The 20966-nt window shown below is 34.6% G+C and overlaps 1 protein-coding gene across 9 annotated transcripts in view; it reads right to left on the bottom strand.

The window, feature by feature from the left end:
- KDM4C (lysine demethylase 4C) overlaps positions 1–20966 on the bottom strand; it is a 271307-nt gene that overhangs the window by 105481 nt on the left and 144860 nt on the right. For 7 of the 9 annotated variants that reach the window (XM_040090380.2, XM_040090379.2, XM_040090384.2 and 4 more), the window contains 4 exons: positions 18488–18681; positions 15091–15329; positions 12623–12984; positions 10662–10773 (listed from right to left, as the gene is read on the bottom strand). In XM_040090380.2, coding sequence (XP_039946314.1) covers positions 10662–10773; positions 12623–12984; positions 15091–15329; positions 18488–18681 — 907 coding nt within the window. Of the gene's footprint in view, positions 1–9056; positions 9167–10661; positions 10774–12622; positions 12985–15090; positions 15330–18487; positions 18682–20966 lie in introns of those variants that run through there. The other 2 variants (XM_040090386.2, XR_009208614.1) reach the window with 2 other exon arrangements.

Raw genomic sequence — 20966 nt, 5'->3', positions numbered from 1 at the left:
TAGTACAAGTGGAGGTAAGCTTCCTGGTTTCCATGTAGTCAGAGAAGTTATGCACCATAAATAAAAACTACTACTCTGATTAACCAGAACAGGAAATTAAAAGAAAAAACATCTCTCCAACTGTTTGAGAGAAGGCATGGAGAATAAAACTACTTGATGTAACAAACATTGCTGTCTTGGCACAGTTCACAGCCTTTTTTCACTTGTTCATTTGATAATACCAATGTCCTATTTATGTCCAAAAACACCATGAAAACTTAAGGGATTTTTAGATTTCTTTTTTTTCTGTTTATCCAGTGCTTCTCACTCCTTTTATTTTCTTAAATTACTCCATTCATTACTTACTATTTAGCTGAAGAGCAATCAGTGGTTCAGCCTAAAATAAACTTACTTTCCTAACACACATTGTTGCATGCAATTTCAGGGTAGACATTCAGGGCCCTCATGTGAGCTCAGTATTTCCCTTATCAGATGTATCTGTTAGAAGGACATAAAACAACTGCAGCCTCCAGCTGGCTCCATTCAAAATCCACCTAAACTAAGGATTCTCAAAATAAGAACCGAAAATAATTTGTAGTGTTCATACTGACTGAAAGATCTCAGAAACTCCACTGTCGTAAGTAAGCCTACTTTTTACTTCAGCTGTGAATCAGGGCCAATTCCAAGTACTCAAAACCTGCAGAAACTGTGGTGGAAGCATCTGTGAAAGATACACTGCCCCCCACACCCCACCAAAAAACAAGCATCTACTTTATAAGGACCAGTATGTAATGTTTCAAGAAACGCTATGAACACAATGTCTCACTCATAAGCTTACATACTGGCATTTTTCTGAAAGAGCATGAGAACGCTCTCAGTTGTTGTAAAGCAAGTTTTGATGAACAGTCATTTATGCAATGCTGCCAACCAACAACACTCTATGATATGCAGCACTATGCAATCAAGCCTTCATTACGATAACTTGGCCTCGCTCTAAGAGCAGCTACCAAGAGCCCACCTTTTTTTCATCTTTTTGGCATGCAACGCACATTCAAATTAAGATGTAATCAAGACAAAAGTGAATAAAGCATCCTGAGGATTCTTCCATATGGAAACTTTCAACTCAACTGCAATATAAAACACATCTCACTGTGAGAGAGAATAAAAGAAAAATACAGGATCTGAACCTGCTAGCCATGACAGGGGAATCTGTCCCTCAACTGACAGCAGTGTTCAAGAGATTGCACATTCATGCATAACACATAGACAGACTGACAAATACCACAGAAAGGTATTTATTTTGCAAGTCTGTTAGTATGCACATGATTTTTAAACACTCTTATATGAATGACGTCCATTTCTTGTAACTTCTGTTACATCTCTGGCTGTAAATATATCACACATTCATGCTGAAGTCTAAAATGGATTAACAGTCAAAAAGTATACTAACTGGATAATGTAATGCAGCCTATTCCTAAGTATGTAAAAACATCTTATTGTCACCACTAACTGTGGTCAGAGATCCTGAGTCCTCCTAAACCACCTGGTCATTTTTACTTTACTGCAAATAGAATGCTTTTTTCCTAGTATTACTTTACCAGATATAATTCATAATTAGGTTAAATATTTTGTTTCTGAAGGGGTTAGACCAAGTGCTCCTTTTTCCAACAGAAAAGCAGAAACACTTGATGATACAATCGTGACTTTAAATAAATGCTTAACGATTGATATAAATCTTACATTGTATCATATTGTGCTGATATTGGCTGGAGTAGAGCTAATTTTCTTCACAGTAGCTAGTATGGAGCTGTGTTTTGTATTTGTACTGAAAATTATATTGATAGTATAGAGATGTTTTTGTTATTGCTGAACAGTGCTTGCACAGCATCAAGGCCTTTCCTACATCTTGTGCCACCCTGACAGTGAGTGGTACAAGAATATTCCAATTGTCTCCTTGATCTGACTGATGGGGGAGTGAGTGAGCAGCTATGTGGTGCTTAGATGCCAGCTGGGCTTAAACCACAACACATATAATCCAGCCATATTACTGACAGTACAAAGTGATTAGCAATACTAAACTTGATGATAATTCCCGCTATCACATTCATATCTGAAAAGAGTTTTTCTACAGGATCAATTAATCTCTGTAAGGTAATTTCAGAAATACCAGTTCTCATGAATGTGATTATTCATATGCATCTGTACCCATTCATATATTTAAGAAAAGTGAAACAATTCATTAAAACAAACTGTGTAGACAAAAAGAAAATTATAGCCCAGGATCTGTTTTGATACAAAGGAAATTCCTTCCATAGCAAAGTATTTCTAAACAGTCTACGTTGCTTTCCAAGTGAGTAAGTGAATAAATGAATTGTTTTCACTAATGTTACTGGTTTAACAGTTTGTGGGAAACTTGCTCCAACACACAATGCTAATGTTTTGAATGGTTTTTGCTTACTAAGTTGAACTCAAATTATCAGGCAGAAAACATTTGGGGCCATTTGCAGAATGGGCTTTTGCCAGCATTTGCTGATTTAACCCAGCAGATGTGAAAAGCCATAGACAGTAATACAATACAATTTGCTTTTGCCAATCTCAACAATGATTTTGCTGCTTGGGGTTATGTTCCACTGATGTTTTCTGGCTTAGTAAAGCAGCATTCTCTGCTATGAAGAGCACAGAAGCATCTGTTATTTTTCAGGTAGTTGAGCATAATCTCAGCCCTGGGAGGCATTAGCTGTAGTTTCAAATATCCTGGAGGAAATAATAATAATACAAATCTTAAAAAAATAAATAAAAAAGACAGTCATGAAAAAGCCTTCTACTTGAAAACTTTACTGTTCCAGTAGTGTATCAGCAAACTTAGTTTCAGAAATTATCTTTTTTATTTTCAGTAATGAAAGACATAAATCTCATAGCAAAATACGAACAGAAGAACTTTTTAATTTATTGTACTGTTCAAGAAGTTTAATTTCTTGTATGGGACCACTGAGTACAAGTACTGTGAAGTATCTATACACTTTTGGTTAGAGAGCCTAATTGTCAAATTAGCTATTAATACTTTAGTTCTCATAAAAATTGCACGTAAAGATAACTATAGTGAATCAGAGCTCTAGAAGTTAAGCTGAAAAGTTCCTGGATCAAATCAGGTTTAGCTCCCAAAACAAAGTAATAGGGAAAAAGTTAAATATAAAAATCATATAAGACATCAGTTGTAGCCAGTCTCAACATGTTTTGGGGTTTTTTTTTTTTAAGTTTGAAAAATTCAGCATTAAAAACCACAAAATTTTAAAAGACAATTTCACAGATTTGGAAGATTTGATACTGGGATACTCTGACTTTCCTTCAGCATAGTATTAAGGCCCCATAATGAAATCACTTTTGTTTTGTGATTGAACTGTGTATTGTGATTGCTACACTATTCTCAGTGTAATTTGTACATGTCTTGTGACTGAATTGTATATTACAATTCAACACCCTGCTAAATGTAATTTATATCTTAACTGTAACTTAAATGTATTGCTGTATCAACTCCGCTAAATCGAAAACCCATGTAATTTCCAGCAATTTTAAATATAAAAATTCTGTATTATTCACTAAATCATTCACACAGAGAATATCTAGGAGAACCTGGTTACATTAACTGGCACAGTCAGCAAGCTTGTCCTGAGGGTGAGTGGTACCCACTAAAATAATAATGATTACTTTGGCAAAAACATTCTTTCTGATTTAGTGTTAGTCACAAGTAAGAATCTACTAAGAAAAATCTCATTGTGATTAAGACTGCCTGCAGACAGGACCACTACCATTTAAAACAGTAAATAAAGTTACTATAAATACAAGCAAGGGCTGGAAAAATCTCACCAATAACTTTGAAAAGGAGGGACGGGAAAACCCTGACCATGATTTTTCATGGAAAGCAGGAAGCACTGATCCCACCGATACTTCAGATGAGTATGAAAAACTGAAAGGTTCTAAGAAGTTGAAGAAAGGAGAGAAAAGCAGGGCTTCACAGGTTACTGGATACTCATTTATGAGCACTAGTGCCTAAGTTAGAAGAGGAAAAATTAACACAGCATATTAGAACTACTAAAAGAAATAGTTAAATAGCGTAACTTTAACAAAGTAAAATTCCTATTATACTGTATTTTCAATATGTAGAATATGTAAAACAACCCTGTCAGGTTGTGCTGGACCCCAATCTTTCTAACAAATTACAAAGTAACTAAACGGTATTTGATTTACATTACTATGATTCTGATAAATTAACTTAGAGAGAGCTCTGAGGGCTCAAAGCATAGAGATTCAGTTTACACTTAAATGATATGTAAAACTAGTTTTACCGAACTATAGCACTGTTACTTTTGAAAATTAATATTTTTGTTTGCTTCCTAATTCCCGCAACAAAATAATTCTCTATTTGAAACACTAGATCATAAAGATACTAAATAATTACAAGGAGTGAAAACCAATATTTCATTCAAAGAATTCCCTAAATAGCTGCATTCCACATGCACCAGTTTTTTGTGCATGTGGAATGAAGAATGTAACCTAGCAGTTAAGGTTCAAATTGTTAAAGATGTCTACTTATTCTGGCTACCTAAGCTGGAGCACAAGCAACACATTCTTACTGATGCTGAAGTCCATGACCTATCCGGTGTCTCTAAAAATCCATCCATGTCCAGAAACCAAGCTCAAAGGTGATGCATCGGTCAGGCAACATTTTTGAAATGTGGACAGAAGGCCACAGAAAGGGAATTTTATTCTATTCTTAAATCTGTATGAACTGCCAACATGAATTATGTACAACATACTGATATCATAAGTTCCATTATTGTATGTATGTGAATATATATAGTATATATTAAAGCAATTCCAGTAATTTCACCTCTCTTTGCACTGTGTAAATTTTAAAAATAGCCCCTGTATTTATAAATCTCAAAGGGGCATCTCAGCAAATTCAAAGCAGAAAGAAAAGAAGATCTGCTGGAATCTACTGCTCAGCCTATCAGCAAAAAACACAGTTGTCAGTACAAAATCACTACAAGCCCAGACTATGAGCTAAAGATTAGAAGATATCTGCTCTATTGAAAAGCTTTAATTCATTTCATAACAGCAGCTTTCTCAATTCCATTCCCTCATGTAATTTTTTAGAGTTCTTATGAAAAAAATCGTATCGTATTTTGCATCCTAATGTAATCTGCTTGTGGTCAATGTACTTATTACAAAACAAAATCTTGATCAATAACTAAAATTACATTGGAATTTTTAGGAACTCATACTGCCATCCATATATATGCTTACTGATTTACTGAATTAAACACCATATTTTTCCAGGGTGCACATCTGGAAAAAAAGAAAGCTTTGTCCCCAGCCATCAGGCATGTCTTGCCTATTAATAAAATTACTCCCTTAGATACAACAGAATTCCTTGGTGGTACTTGCTTATTTTGGAAATTAAAATGTACCATCATTGACCATACTGCCAAATACTATATAATCAAATATTCAATTATGCTGTTAAGAGTGTTTCAGAAATAGTACGAAGCTGAATCACCAACATACTCATGTTTCAAGCTACTCTAAAGAGAAAAAAGGGGAAGCATGGAAAATATATTTTATGGTTATTTTTATATCTCTCATGCAGCACAAATCTAACTTAAATCAATATACTATTCCAGCTCAAGTTCCTCTGGGCAAAACACAAGTGAAATCTGAGGAACAAAGTTATTTGAGTGCATTCATTTGAGTTGAGATTGTCCTGAAGTTAAAGAACTTTTTACTGAATCAAGACTTTTTCAGAAGTATATAAGTACAGAAGATGCAAAAGACTCAATCACAGATCCAAATTCATGACAAATCGATGCCCAAATTATAATTATAAATTTATATCCTCAAGCTACAGTTTCTGCAGATGACTAAAACAAATACCCCATAATCACTTCACACACTAGAAAACAACTACATTTAAACTCTTTCAAGAATCAATTTATTAAATGTAACTACTTTGCACGCTAAAATATATATATTACATACACTTCTCAGCCAAGAAAAGAAGATTAGCAAAACCCCTTTGGTATTAAAATTAAGTCACTTTCAATATTAATGGTTTACAATGCAGCTTCAGATTTTGACAAAGGTGATGATAATTATATGGGCTAGGGATTTTTTAATTTGTAAAACTGAAGTTATTACTAGAATAACTTACTAGGCAATACTCTGCACTAACACATCAAAGAATTGACCCTTTATAAATGCAAGTAGTATGGTTTTTGTGTTTCTCTTTGGACCATAACTACACAAGCAGAAGCTCAGCTCCAGAAGATCACGCTACAGAAGGGGTATATGTCTCCTTGGTAAACCTCACATCCAGTTCGCCTACCAACTCCGCTGCTACCCTTGAGAAGGCAACTGAGAGGCTGCACTAATGCAGAAGGAAATCCATTTCATTTTGGCACACTTGATAATGAGAAATTATACATGCCCTTCTGTACAAGACTGCAATTCCATCCAGTCCTTTATGAGGTAAAGTACCGTACTTTAAAGCTAAGAAAGTAACACAATTAGAGCTGCAAGCTTCATCTAGAGAACAATGACTCTTCAATGACCACAACATTCACCACTCTCAGCAAATGAGGATAAATGTTAGAAGAACTGGTTCGCATTCCACTATTGATCAAAATATTGGCTAATCTTAGATCCTGTAGGTGTCCACTAAAAGGCAGCTAACTGCTACTCATGAATATGAGTATGTCAAGGGACCAGAGCTGGCAGAGGTAATAATGAAAGCTGTCAGTTCTTCCCATTTCTGGAGATCAGCTGCTGGCCCACAATGTTGACAAGAGTACTGGAAATTCAGGAAAAGCTTTTATTCGACCTTTTAACATATCCCTTTCCTAAATACCTACTAAAGACAGTACCATATTTTATAAAAGGTTTCTTGAGGTCTTCAGAAAACAAGGTGTCTCATCAGAACTTTTTTGTAATTAGGTCAATCATACTTTGAAAACTGAATTTAAACAAAACAGAAGTAATATAGGTCCCAGACATAAGGAGAGAAAACATGTTTTTCTAGCACACTTACACTGTTAATAGGGTAGATAGTGCTGGACACTTCAGTGCTAAATGATGATGATGATATATGAAAAACATACCAATATTATGTGCTAGATTAACCTATACTCACACAAAAGCAAAGTATTTTAAATAAGTAAAACTTCATTCAACAAAACAATATGAGAGGCAAAGCAATACTGGAAATTGTAATACCAATGTGGCAAGTATAAACAGGCCTCTATCAATTCGATAACAAATTCTTATCTACCTATGCAGCACCAGGAAAAAAAACATTTTTTCTGAAGTGAAAACCTTCAAGCAAAATCTCCCATTTTAAGCTCTGAAACAAAAGAATAGTAACTGCATCTACAAGTGTAATTTTTCCCTTATTTAAGCAGGCTTAGCCTATTTATGATGTTACTGAACAAGCCTTAAATTGTTTGATTTCTAATATGAAATCAAGCACATCACACAGGATGCTGACAGTGAATTTAAAAACTAAGGCTTTATACTATCTCATAGCAGAAGCCACTGTTTCAATTTACAAAAGTTCTATCTTTCTGTTTCCTTATCTTGGAAACTAATGAAAGCAAAATGACTTTGAAATTCTGAATCATATTTAAAATGCTAAAAAATATATACAAAGAGCTCCATACTGAATTCAGTCTATATGCTATGATTATATCATCTAGAGCAATGGGAAATTTTAGTCAACTTGAATCTAAAAATAGTTTCTAATGTTGCGTGACCAAATAGTGCTGGAAAGAAATCTCTAGGACTAATCAATGTGCATGCAAAGTTAGTATGCTTGCTCCTTCTGCTGAATTTGGTTTTTTATTGCTTAAGTGAGCAGAAATACAACTGTATTAAATACAACAGAATATTTTTAATATACTGTTAATATACTGCATTGAATATAAGACCAAGGTTCATTACATAAAAATTGTTAGTATGTTGAGTGTGACATACAGCCCACACTATACTGCTGCACTTATTTTCCTGAACTGGCAGCTTGAGCTACAATTCCTAGGATTGATTCCCCAGTCCCTAGCGTTTCTCAGTGTTCAGTCTTTTAGGCATGAATTGCACAAGAAGTCAAACATACACAGGGAAAGGCTTCAGGGAGAGTGAAAGAAAATAACACCAATAGACAACAAATAAATAATTAACCTAATTATTTATCACAAAGAAATACATACATATATAAGAATATACCGTGATAAAAAGAAAGCACAAAACTCAAATGTCAAAGTGATCCTGCAGAAAAAAAATCAATTTCTGCCAAAGAACTCTGTATTAAAAGTGAATTCAGAAAGTGTCTGCTAAGATTTAAGCATGCTATTCCATACAATAGTACTCTATTTGCAAAATTACAATTCTGAAATGGCTGACACTGTCAAAGAATGCTGTCTACATGTTATTAACATCCTCTGATCACCTCTATTCACAGAAACTTCTTAATAGAACCCTAGTACCTGAAAGACTTCAAATGTATTTATTTGAATATATATTATCTGTATTAGAATGGCTACAGACTACCCAACTTCTTGAAAGTGATACAAGTTGCAGATTAAATATAAAGCCTCTATTTCTTAACTTTTCAAAACAGCACTAGCCTGTATCTTCTTCCTTTATTTTGTTTGCAGTTATTAGTTTACTGGACCCAGATAAACTAAAATATAAAATAGCGTACAATAAAAAATAAAATAATGTACAATACATAAATGCCCCTTGTAGAACAACCATACTGCTGTACCAAGGGACTATACTATCATAGTCTCAGCCAGCATTGTTTTTGCCCAAAAACACAGAGAAAAACTGAGTAAGTATGAATACTGAATTACATTTCAACTAACTCCAAAATTTGGATAAAGCATCTTCATAAAGACAAATGTAGCCATTAGCACATTGATACTGGTTACTTCCCTATTACCTGACAAAAACAATCTTGAAAAAAATTAGAAAATCATCTAGCCACGCATCTTTAACCCACATGCCATCATGTGTCAGAAAACAATGAGGCTACAGTTTGCCAGTCTCCTTCACCAATTCTTCCATCTTTGTCTTGGGTGTAAAACAGTAGCATTTGGGGGAGCAGAGTGTTATCTTCTGGTGCTCTTACAAAAGTCAGCTGATAAATTAGATTATAATGAGAGACAGATGCATGAAAATAATAATAATTCCAGTTCCAGCTAGGAAATACCAATAACTGCCATGTCCAAAAAGACTCTTAATTACTTCCTTCAATCAGTTAAGCAGACACATGCTTAACGGCTACTGATTCTAAGACAGACTTTCCTAACAAAATACACTCTCATTTATCAGAAGGACAATCATCATGCAAAGACGAAAGACTTCAAGGTATACAATTTCTAGTCAGGATGTTGCTACTTTCACCCAAAATTAATACACCAAGAAGTTGGCAAGCTACTAGGCGAGATGGAAAATGTCTTGGTATTAGAAAAATTCTTGACTCAAAACTGTATTCATATCTTCATCTAGCCAGATTATATCATACACAATTCATACTTAAATAGGAAATTCACAATATGCTTCAACCATAATGTTGAAAAAGCATCAGCAGGCAAAAGGAATTCAATTGCTAATTTAAAAAAGAGCAACCTACCAAATATTAAATCTTTAATTACTTTACAAGATGAAACTTAATATCATCCTGTAAATTAGCATAACATTTTCTGAAATATGCTCTGTCTGGCCCTCAAGGTACTCAAACATACTCACATATGATACAGATCATGGGTCTAAACTGTCTCTAATTTTCAGAAAGATGCTTAACAGCTAATTGAAGAATCATGCCTGGCAAAGCTGCAGCTTAGATAAAAACTGAGAGTACAGCTATCCAAAACTAGTGAGACAGAAGGCACAAATCAATTACTTTAGGGTTGAAACAAGGAGGGAGATGCAATGATGAGAAGTCAATTGAACTTACAGCAGTGAGCTCAACAATGCCTAACTTGCCAACCGAAAGTATAATACTGCTTAGTTACAAGAAGAAGAATCAATTAACGAGCATGCTGTCTCTCAAGTCAAGAAAATTTATCTGAAGCTGTAAGAAACAGCTACTGTTAATGAAATGTAATTGAGAGCGGAAAAAAATCAGGTAAAAATATCAGGTCAACACTGAACTATGTAGTGATGTTGGAATCAGACCTGTAGTCACAGACATGGCATCAGCTCCAGATTATAAAACTAAGGGAGTGTGAGAACTAAACTCCAGTTCTGCTAACTGAGGAGATTCTGGAAAACAACATCTGAAAATTTTGTGCTTTACAGAACTAAAATGGTACAGTGATATAATAAAGAAATGCCTTTGTTTTCCATTTTGATCTATACTTTTGATGCACATATCCATAATCTTCACAAGTGGCATTTGATAGAATAAAGCAGCTTATTCATCAGCTTTGGGTGGCAGTATACATTATTGCTGGGTGTAGCAGATTTACTTTTTATATTTACTTCAGAGAAGGAAACCCCTATGTTGGGTACATTTCTTAGATTTTGTAGCCTGTCTGCACAAGGTAATGACTCTCTAAATGCCCATATATATCTGGTCTCATAAAACCATAAAATTATCAACAGAAAAACATGTTAAATAATCCACTCACCTTCATCACTAGTTGCTTGCTGTTTAACCAAAGTCATTGGAGATCTAGCTGGGGGTTTATGTAGTGGATGACGCCAACTCTTAGATATTTTCTTTTTTTCAACTTTCTCTGACTGAAAAGAAAAAAAGTAACTAATTTAGCATGTTATTCTGCATAATTAATTACAACAAACATAAACATTCTTCTGTAAGCAAGCACAGACATCAAGTATGTAAATACACAGTATACTTGAAGGACCGTTTAGTGTACCAATACAACACTTGCCTCTAATTAAAAATATATATAATTTTAAAAGTGCAATCCTTGCCATACACAAATCATTTCAGGTATAATTTACTGCAGCCCTTCGCAACTTACAGAGCATAAATCCTGTTTTGCTCATGTGATGTTTGAGAGGAAGATCAACATCCTCCAGATTTTCTGCAAATAATTCTGCATACCTGTAGTATAATAGAGCCACTAACTGTGGCTAAGAAATTAAGCAGAAACCCACTGGCTTAGTTTGTGAAAGATTCCAAAATTCCTCAAGAATTAAAAAAGTAATGGAGTTGAGATAAGAAATCAAGAGTCCTGATATATGATTGACATCTTGATTTAGTATATGAAGAAATTCTTTCCTCCCTCAAACACCCCTATGTACATTTAGTTTAAAGTTATTCAAGCTTCAAGAACTATGGCCAACACTTCGAAGTCTTGAAGTGCCACTGAGTAAACCCTAAAGAAAACAAGATACTGATGGTGTCTGGAGGTTCAGGACCCAAGGACACTGGCAGATATGTGGGAAGGACTGAGTTTCACACAATTTGTATGGACCACAGCATTCTGTGCCTCAAGATTCTGTGAATCCAACCTAGCAGATTATACACATGCCCCTTGAAGTAAATTATAAAACAACATTATATTTATCATGGTAAGCAGAGAGTAGAAGATGTGGTCAAAGCACAGGACAGGTTTACGGCCTAAAAAAGTAATCAAGTAAAAAGGGGACGTCAGGCTTTTTAAATTGCATTTGTACAGCACACTTTCTCACTTAAAAGAGAAAAAAGAATATGCAGTAATAGTACAGAAATTTGGAAACCTATTGGAAACATTATGTGGCTGAAAGGCATAGGAAAGATACAATTTCTAATATGTGTTAATTAAACACTGAGATGTTCATACTGATCCTTATTATGGTGAAAAGCATGGAGCCAAGATTATTAAAACTTACAACACTGAAAAGAATTGTTAGAGCACAGTTCACATATGTGGAAGGGTCAGCATAATTTTTAGTTTGGCTTCTAAAATATATTCCCCATGAAGTCTCAAAACTTGGCAGTCGATTTCCTGCCTTCTCCCAGTCAGTTTGAGATTCAGTTCGCCACTCAGAAACCTATTGACAACCACCACAGCTTAATTTCTCATTTTTCATCCCAAAGTCAAATCTGACCACGCATCGTAGCATAATAGCAAGAGTAAAAAAACCATATGTTTGTAGGTGGACCAAAGAGAAAACATTATTAAAACCTACTATTTAAAAACAGAATATATATTTCCTTTAATAGTGGGATCTTTTCCTTCAAGTGTTTCCTTTACCTATTTTAGTTCATTTCCAAAATCCAAGAATAGTAAGTAGGTGAAACTCACAGCCCTGCTCATATTGGCAGGCAGTTAATATGGGAATATCTTTGAGAATAGCTGCTGACACTTTAGATTCACAAATATAAAGTGAAATTACTAGACATCTAAAATAACACGGAAAAATATGTCAATAAGTAAACTCCAAAACCAAGTCTGCTTTTGGATCAAAACTGCCACTCTTGCCTGAACACTTCAAAACACATTCAAATTGACATCTGATTAAAATCATGCATATTCTTAAATGCTTTAATACGGGTATCAGGTCTCATTAGAAAAACGCTCATTCATATTTCATTAAATCAAGCATATATTACTATTATGACATAATTTGCTTCACATACACAAGATATTTCCATGCTGTCTTCTTCATCCTTTTTTACAATGGGCATTTCTCCATGTTCCAAAGTACTTCCAGAACTTTCTAGGTTGCTGATACCATACTCTGACGAGATACTTTCCTTTCTATCTGGATTTCCTGCTTCAGGAGTTTGTCCCTCTGCTTTATGGTATAGTACGGATGAAACACATTGATTCTGAGATTTCAAGCTCTCTTCTTTTCTACAGCTACCAGAAGCAGGCTTACTGGCCACAGAATCTTCAAGTGTAAAGCAAGAATGATTGGAATCTATCCTGTCCTCATCTTCCATTTTTGTTTTCTCTAGTACAGGAACAGGGCTCAAAACTGAGTCTGAAGGGATGCTTCCTATAAATCAAGAATATGATTCGTTAATAAATCCCACTTTACATTACCATACTGCATTTCACAGCCATCTAAATTATTCAAATTCAAAGCATGGTTCCTCATTTAGAAATCATACAGAAAACTATTTGGTAGAAGGGCACACACAAATGTAGAGCATAGGTTTTATCAAAGAATAAATTAAATGTAAATGGTTTGAGTTTAGAGTATGAAATCATGAATCATCAGTTTTGATCATTTAATCAGTATTTTGCATTTGAATTATAGCAGGTCTTCATTTAATTCAAAATGATCAATATTCATGTAGCTTCCTTTGTCTTTATTCATATCACCCATATGCACTTTGAGTCAATGAAAAAAAATATAAAAGGCTGGTACATTGAACCTTATACCCTGCATTTTATACATATTATGCCTGTTTAAAAATAAAAACAGCCAAAGATTAATGGTCTACAATTACAAACACATATTTCAAATAGATACCAAGAATATTTTTCAAACAGCATCGGTCTAAAAATGAAAAGCAATTAGCATAATTTTATTTTTTTTAATTAGCATAATTGTATATTCTACTGATATTGAAGACTGAAATTTTGTGGATTTTACTTTACAAAAATTCATCCTCTGCCGATGTTTGCATTGGAAAGACAGAACAATGAGCTAGAGAAGTCACTCAAAAAAACATTTTCCCTAAGAACTCTGGCATACATACACTGCAGTGAATTCTGATTCAGCAATACAGCCATGATATTAAGGAAAACCGTTTCTGTTAAGTCCCTTGCTATTCTCTCTTTACAAAGGTTATTTGAACTTGTTTTTTCTGAAAAACTTCCTTTTCAAGTCAAATAAATATAAAATTTAGTAACATAAAGACAGTAGCAAAATGTAATCTTGGCACAAACAATACTGTTTCAATTGAGAACAGCCATACTAGCCAGAGACAACGCAGAGCAAACTACCTTCTTCAACATGAGTAGTGGAGTGTTTATAATATCCAAAAACATTCATTTTCCTACAAAGGTCCAGGCACCATCCTTTAAGAGGACAAAGGAAAGAAGGCAGCTCTCCACTTTTCTCTGCTTTTCCTCCCTTGCCAATAAACACAGAATGGCTGCTAACTAAATACTATTTTCTCTGTGGTCATGAACTTTCCAAACCTCTATTTAAAAGTCATTGAAAGATGTAAAGCAATAGCACCGTTAAAAAGAAATTAGAACAGACCTGGAAATGCTTTGATAGAACACCAGATATTTTGTGTAGAGAATTTCTAAACTTCCATATTGCAGTATCTTGGTATCTTTTTGTGAATCAATCATGGTGATTATCACTTCCAAATAATCAGTAACATACCATTAATATTCAAAATAATTAAAATACTGTCTATATGCAATTTGAAAGTGAATTTTCAGTATAAATAGTAAATAATATAAATACAAAGCAAAATAGGACCACTTCTAAACATGAAGTTAAAACTGCAGTTCGCCTTATGAACAGGAATGAGGAACTGTATCAGAAATACAATAGAATGTGAAACAGAATAAATTAAGTCCAGAATAGACCAAGCATATTAGAATAAAAACAGTTGTGGAGGGGAAAAAAAAAAATCTTTGCTTTGACAGGACCTTTATAGCTATCAGACAGCTCCAGGGGAAATTAAAAGAAATCTGGAGGCTCAAAATATATCATTTTTGTGCACAGATATAGAACCTTCTAATTTGCAGGTTCATCACAGAAATACATGTAGCATATTTGCAGGCATATATGTTCTGTACTGTTTGAATAGTATTAAGACATCCTGTATCATTTCCATATCAAAACATTTTGCTGTAACACACAATTCCACTGAAGAAATATCATTTACAAAGCCTCACTATTTTTGTTCCTTTAAAAAACAATTTTAAAAGTTAATGTGGTATCATTCTCAATTCAGAATATTAACTTTGGTGCCTTTCTTACCAAATATCAATCTTTTCAATAAGTAACTCTCTGTGTAAGTATTTTAGAATGCTACTCTAGGATAATACTTTAGTTTAACATCCACTGATTTGTGGCCTTAGAGTATAAACAACCTACAACTTACATGTGAAACATAATCAGTACTTATCTCACCTGCAACTTTGACATGATCCAGAACATGCTGATCCAGATGTATTCTACTACTGTTTTCCTCTTCCCCAGAAGGCACTCCTGTGTTTACCACTCTCACTTTTTTTTCTGGTGCTTCACTGACCTTGAAGCCATCAATAGCTGCTTCAGCCACTATAATTTCTGCATCAGCTACCACAGCAGATACTCTCTTGTCCTCTGGAGTTTTAAGCTTTTTAGATCGAGATCTTGTGTGCTGGAAGCTGTTATAGGAGATACTGCTGTCAGAGTAGAAAGTCTGTCTTGGATAAGATAAAACATCTACCAATATATGTCCCTTTCACCTGCTTTAAGTGGTAAAAAACTGACAATTTTTCATCTTTTTGTGTTGAGATAGTGCTACAATTTATTAAGTGATAGATTAACAATTGATTGGATTTAACCTTCTAATCTTCTATCACCATTCCATGGCAAAGTTGTTAAACTCCAGAAGTAGAAGTCTTTAAGTAACTACTACTTAACTAACACACAAAATAGCTTTTAAATAAATCACTCTTTTGAATGCAAAAAATAATTACCCTTACAAGAACAATAAAGACAAAACTCTCTCAATAGCAGTCAAATCAGGTGATATTTCCTAACCCTAGTGCTAATAAAACACTAGTCTAAATATCCTCATAAAAGCTGATCTGTTTGGAAGTTTTTAACTGAGTTGTAACAGAACCAACAAATATCTGAAAAAGGTAAAAATTATGGTTACCAAATATTTTGAAAGGCCACAATACCAAGCAATATATACAACTATTCTGTGTTTAAAAAAATGAAGTTCAAATTATAGATTGAGCATAAGTTACTACCCCATCAGAAGTATAAGAGAAAGCTTAAGGCAAGAGAAATGGCAAACCCGTTAGAAATAGTTCATCCTATATACGCTCACATCCTATATACGCTCTAGTTTCAAATTCAATGATGTCACACAAGAGGAGTATTTAATATCATCATACAGCAGGTTTCAAATTCGAGATAAAAGCACTACTGTTGCAGGTGAATTTTACAAAGCTTTAAGTGAGTTTTACAAAGGTCTTGCATCTTAGATTCTAGAGATCTACAGAAAAACATTTTGCTACCCCTTACATTTTATTCTGTGTCTACATATGTGTATCTTTCAACACTCTCTTTATAAAATAGTAATTTCCAGAAAATTTGCCAAAGTATGAGACAACCATCAGTTCACATTGTAAATAACAGAAAGTATTATTACTATTTATTTACATGCAGTCATTAGATGGTATATAGCAGCAATGGATTTCATCCATAAATGTCAGAGATAAACTCTCCCTGTCATTATATTCATGAAGATTTCCATAGATGGTATTTTTATTTTCACTCTGCTGGAACTTGTATTATTCCCATAATCAAAACGATAATTTCAACCAACACTTTACACTAGAAATGAAGCTGAATAAACATTTTATCCTCCTCTGCAATGCACATTGTTACCATGACTGAACAAAAGCCAACTCAAGATTTAAACAGCACTAGAACTGTGTTTATTAGCTTAGGAAGGTGCATAAATCAGCCCATGTGTTCCTGTGATAAAACTTTCAATGCACTTACTAGAAAGCCTCTGTTTTCACTCAGAACCAGCTACCAAATGAATCACTACTGGTCCAAGTGGGAATTTGCATTTACACTGTACAACAGATGCAGGGAAACCTACAGGGAAAAATGGCACTCACCTAGTTAAACAACAGAATTACTCTCTCTGTGAGTCCAGGTCAGTATTATACAAGTATTAACAAACCGGCTGTTCAGCTGATTCACTGGTTGTCTTCAAGAAGTGATTCTGCCTCACAAACTACAGTTACTCAGAACAAACTCGGTATTATATTTTCAGTAACAATGTTCCACTACAGTGCCAGTTGGTCCTTTACAGGTTGACATTCCTATCTTTTTCTCAAGAAATACATAAACTTACAAAGAAAATGAGGAAGTTTGGTTTAAGACCAAGTTTAAAAAGCCACTACACTGTAAAATTATTTCAAGAAGGAAAAAGATCTTTAAAAAATCAGTATTATCTCCAACTCAAAAAACTCCACTAAAATACCAAGATACCAATAAAACTGCCCACCTCTGGCTAGAAATTAAGCAGATCTTTGTTAGATAATGAAGAAGAAAATCCATAAAGATCCTGTTAAGTAAGACAGGAAAGCACAGTTGTACAAAAAATGTTTATGCTGTGGAAACAAGAACCATAATGCATCTCAATAATAGATATAAAACTGCTTTAATAGGTCAAAGCTTTTATAGGTCAGTGACAAGCTGAGAGACTTTATTCTCCTAAATTTCTTAGCAGTGTCAGCACCAACAACTGAGATTTAGCCCTTATTATGATCTGCCGCTTACCTGTGGTAGACAAAGACAAGTGTCAGCTACAGCACTGAGAGAATGTGACAAATAGGCAGTGGTACCTCCTTAAAGTTAAATTGCAGTGAGGGCTAAGATTATTACTGGAGACTTGAAACAGCTGGTGGGATCCTATCAAAGTTTTATGGTAAGTTTTTCCTGTTAAACGTCCTTTTCAGCTCTTAGGAGTCTTCTCCCTTGTTTTTTTGTTGCTGTGATCTCTAGAAACAATGGCAACCATCCACACCTTGAAAATCATACTGGAATAACCCTTACTAAAGAGAGATTTTATGTACAACAGTTGAATGCATTTTGATGTTCTCCATAAACATTCACTTTTTTAGGTACAAAAAACTTTTAAGTTAAATTTTCATAGTCACTCTGAAAAAAGACTGGCTTGCACCCAGGTTCATCTTAATACAGAAAACAGAAAACAAACATTTTTGTCTAAAGGAAATTAATTAAAAGGAAACACGTGACACAGTTTAAGACCAGCTGAAAGTTAAAATCCATGCAGCCATTTTCTTCCCTCCAGCTCCTCCAGTGAGAGACAGACAGACAGAGAGAAAAGACAGAGATAATGGGCTGAAATAACAATTAACTGGAAAAGGAGATAAGAAAATTAACAGTAACAGCAACAATGCTAATTACAGCAGTTTATATAAGCAGGTGACTACACAAAAAGTGCTCACTGAGTCCAATCAACCCAGAGCCATGAGGCTTTCCAAGACAAAAGGACACTATGGCCCCCAGGCCCTGAACACACACCACACCCCTTTCCCTCTCAGAAGTAAGAGTCCCTTACTTCTGTCCCCTAGCCCAATGTGTGTGGTAGAGAACAATGTAGGCACAACCATATGACTCCAAGCTCCACCCCCTCACTGCTACTATGAGAAAATAAAATCTGTTGCAGCCAAATCTAAGACAACATTAGAGGAAGCTGCCAAAATGAAACAGAAATGACACTGGCATCATATTAAAGACAGTTAAATAGAAAGTAAAGAAACATAAATACCTCTTGGGAAAGTTCTGTATTTTTCTTCTTCTCTGTAGCCAGATCTTTACTTCAGGTGTTGATTCGGGAGTTGGTTTTGTATGATCAATGGTATACAAATCCTTGCCCTGTTTCCACAGCTGGTATCTGTCTGGTTGAAACTTTCTCACAAAGACATCCATGGATATTGACACCATGTCTCTCCTACAAGTGCACTGCAAGACAAGAAAGGAATTTTTAAGTGACAAGTACTGGAATATGCCAGTTTGCAGTTCAAAAAGCCCAGAACAAAAATCCCACATGTAAAAACCAATTCTACTTTAATCAGTATTTTCCTTATTCACTTTTCCTCAATTTTCAAGAGAAAACACTATCTGAATAAATGTGTAAAACTAGGATTCCCAAAAGTACTTCAGGACAATCCATTGTTCATTAACTCCTATGGATTAAGAACAAAAAGAAACTAGAGCATTCTTTCTGCTCTATTAGCTGGTTTTAATAATTTCAAGCAAACCTTTCCACCTTGAATGCAGAGATCACCCATATCTTGAGTGCCATCAGAATTTTACTTTTAAAAATAACTCAAGTAGTTGACCAATCCTGTTGACCCAAAGGACTTTACAGGCATTTACAGTCCCAGTACTTAATACTTCAGAACATATATGCATACAAGCACCACATCAAGTTACAGGTTTGCCCATTTTTTTCTACAAAGAGCAAAAAGGAAGCAAGAGAGACGAGCATTACGTCTGAGGTCTGGAAGGGTGTGCTATATCCATGTAATCCAATCCAATGTACAGTGCAGACCCTAAAATCTCATGTAATACTTTTCTCATCAACTTTAACCTAATCCCTGACTTAAGACCCACAAAGGATTTTTGCATTGTTTCTCTTATGCCTCTGAGTAGAGTATTTTAGTCCTATTTTAATAGAATATTAACGGCCATGAAAATGCAAAGGAGCCTCCACTTGAAATACTGTAGATGCTGAGTCAATTTTCAGACTAAAGTCATTGTGCCCAGTACTCAGAAACACTTGACAGTAGGTAACTACATTAAGTAAATCAATACATCTACAGCACATACACTACTATAGTGGGTTAATCCTGGCTGACTGCCAGGTGTCCATCAACTTCTTCTACCATTTCACTTCCTCAGCAGGACAGGGGGAGAAAATAAGATGCAAAATGTCACGGGTCCAGATAAGGACAGACAGATCACTGACCAACTGCCATCTTTGGCTTCTCTTGAGGAAACTATATTAATTTAACATCAATTAATAAGAAATCATGACAGCAATAAACGAGAACAAAACTAAAACCAGCTTCCCTCACACCCATTTTGCAGGCTTTACTTCACTCCTGACTGGTGTCTGCAGGGATGTTTCTTTCAGACTTTGCTCACTCCTTACTCTAAGAGCTGCTGTAGAGTAATTTTTATTCTTTCTAAATTTGCTATCATATGAATGCCACCAGAGTTGCTGCCAGGCTCAGCTTTGGGCAGCAACAGGTTTATTTCAGAGTCAGTTGGATTTGGCTCTGTCCAGTGTGTTGACTGCTCCTGATCCGTGCTGGTAAAAGCCACCACTAAAGCAACTCCACACTACCAAAACCTTGCTACAAAAACCTTAGCCTTTTTTTTTTTTTTTTTTTTTTTTTTTTTTTTAATTGAAAGCAAACTGCTAAAACATAGTTTTACATGAAAAAACCTTGAAAGAACTTTGCTATAGCTAAATAAGTCTGTTAAAGCACAAAACTGAGACAGCATTTTCTTTCAAGTAAGAGGAGATGTATAGAAAAATCTGGTAAATGCATGGCCTAGTTTACTATAACTAGTTTTATTACCTTTTTTTAAAACAAGCTGAAACACACAAAGGACTGAATGGAACTCTCCTACTATCTAGGTTTCTACACATTAAATGCAAATTTCCTTATCTACTATTTCCACCTATCATTTCTAGTTCGCTGTTCTTCCTTTTTAAATTCATAAGATATACAATGAAAAAGCATCTGAGATGTGTTAAAAATGTTTGCTTTCCTTCCAATATGTCAACATTGATATGTTGCATGTTCACAACACTGCCATCTAATGGAGAATGAAATGGAAAGAAGGAAAAAAAATCAAGAGAGAAAGTGTAATTTTATGCAGCTGCCTTTAATTATAGTTTTTATCCAAAATACCATCTGAATGCTCCCTTTTCAAACAACATGCACATACACACTTATACATGCACTGTAAAAAACTCAAACATATTTGAAATAGTATGTTCCATTCAGAGAATCCTTGATTGGACACAATGAACAGTAAAAAAAAAGCAATGAAGACACTTCTGTATACTGGAAAAGTGCATAGAAATCCACAGCAATATTTTTAACTTTTGAAATTGAAATTTGTAAAATAAAGAAAAAAAGCAACAGTGTATTTTCTCTTCCTTTAAAGCACAAAATCTTTTCACATTTGAGCACTGTTTCAACAGACCAATCAGAAATTATGGTTAAAGC

This window comes from Hirundo rustica, chromosome Z (assembly GCF_015227805.2).
Source record: "Hirundo rustica isolate bHirRus1 chromosome Z, bHirRus1.pri.v3, whole genome shotgun sequence".
Lineage (NCBI taxonomy): Eukaryota > Metazoa > Chordata > Aves > Passeriformes > Hirundinidae > Hirundo > Hirundo rustica.
The sequence above is the reverse complement of the archived record's forward strand: the minus strand, read 5'-3'. Positions and strand labels throughout refer to the sequence as shown.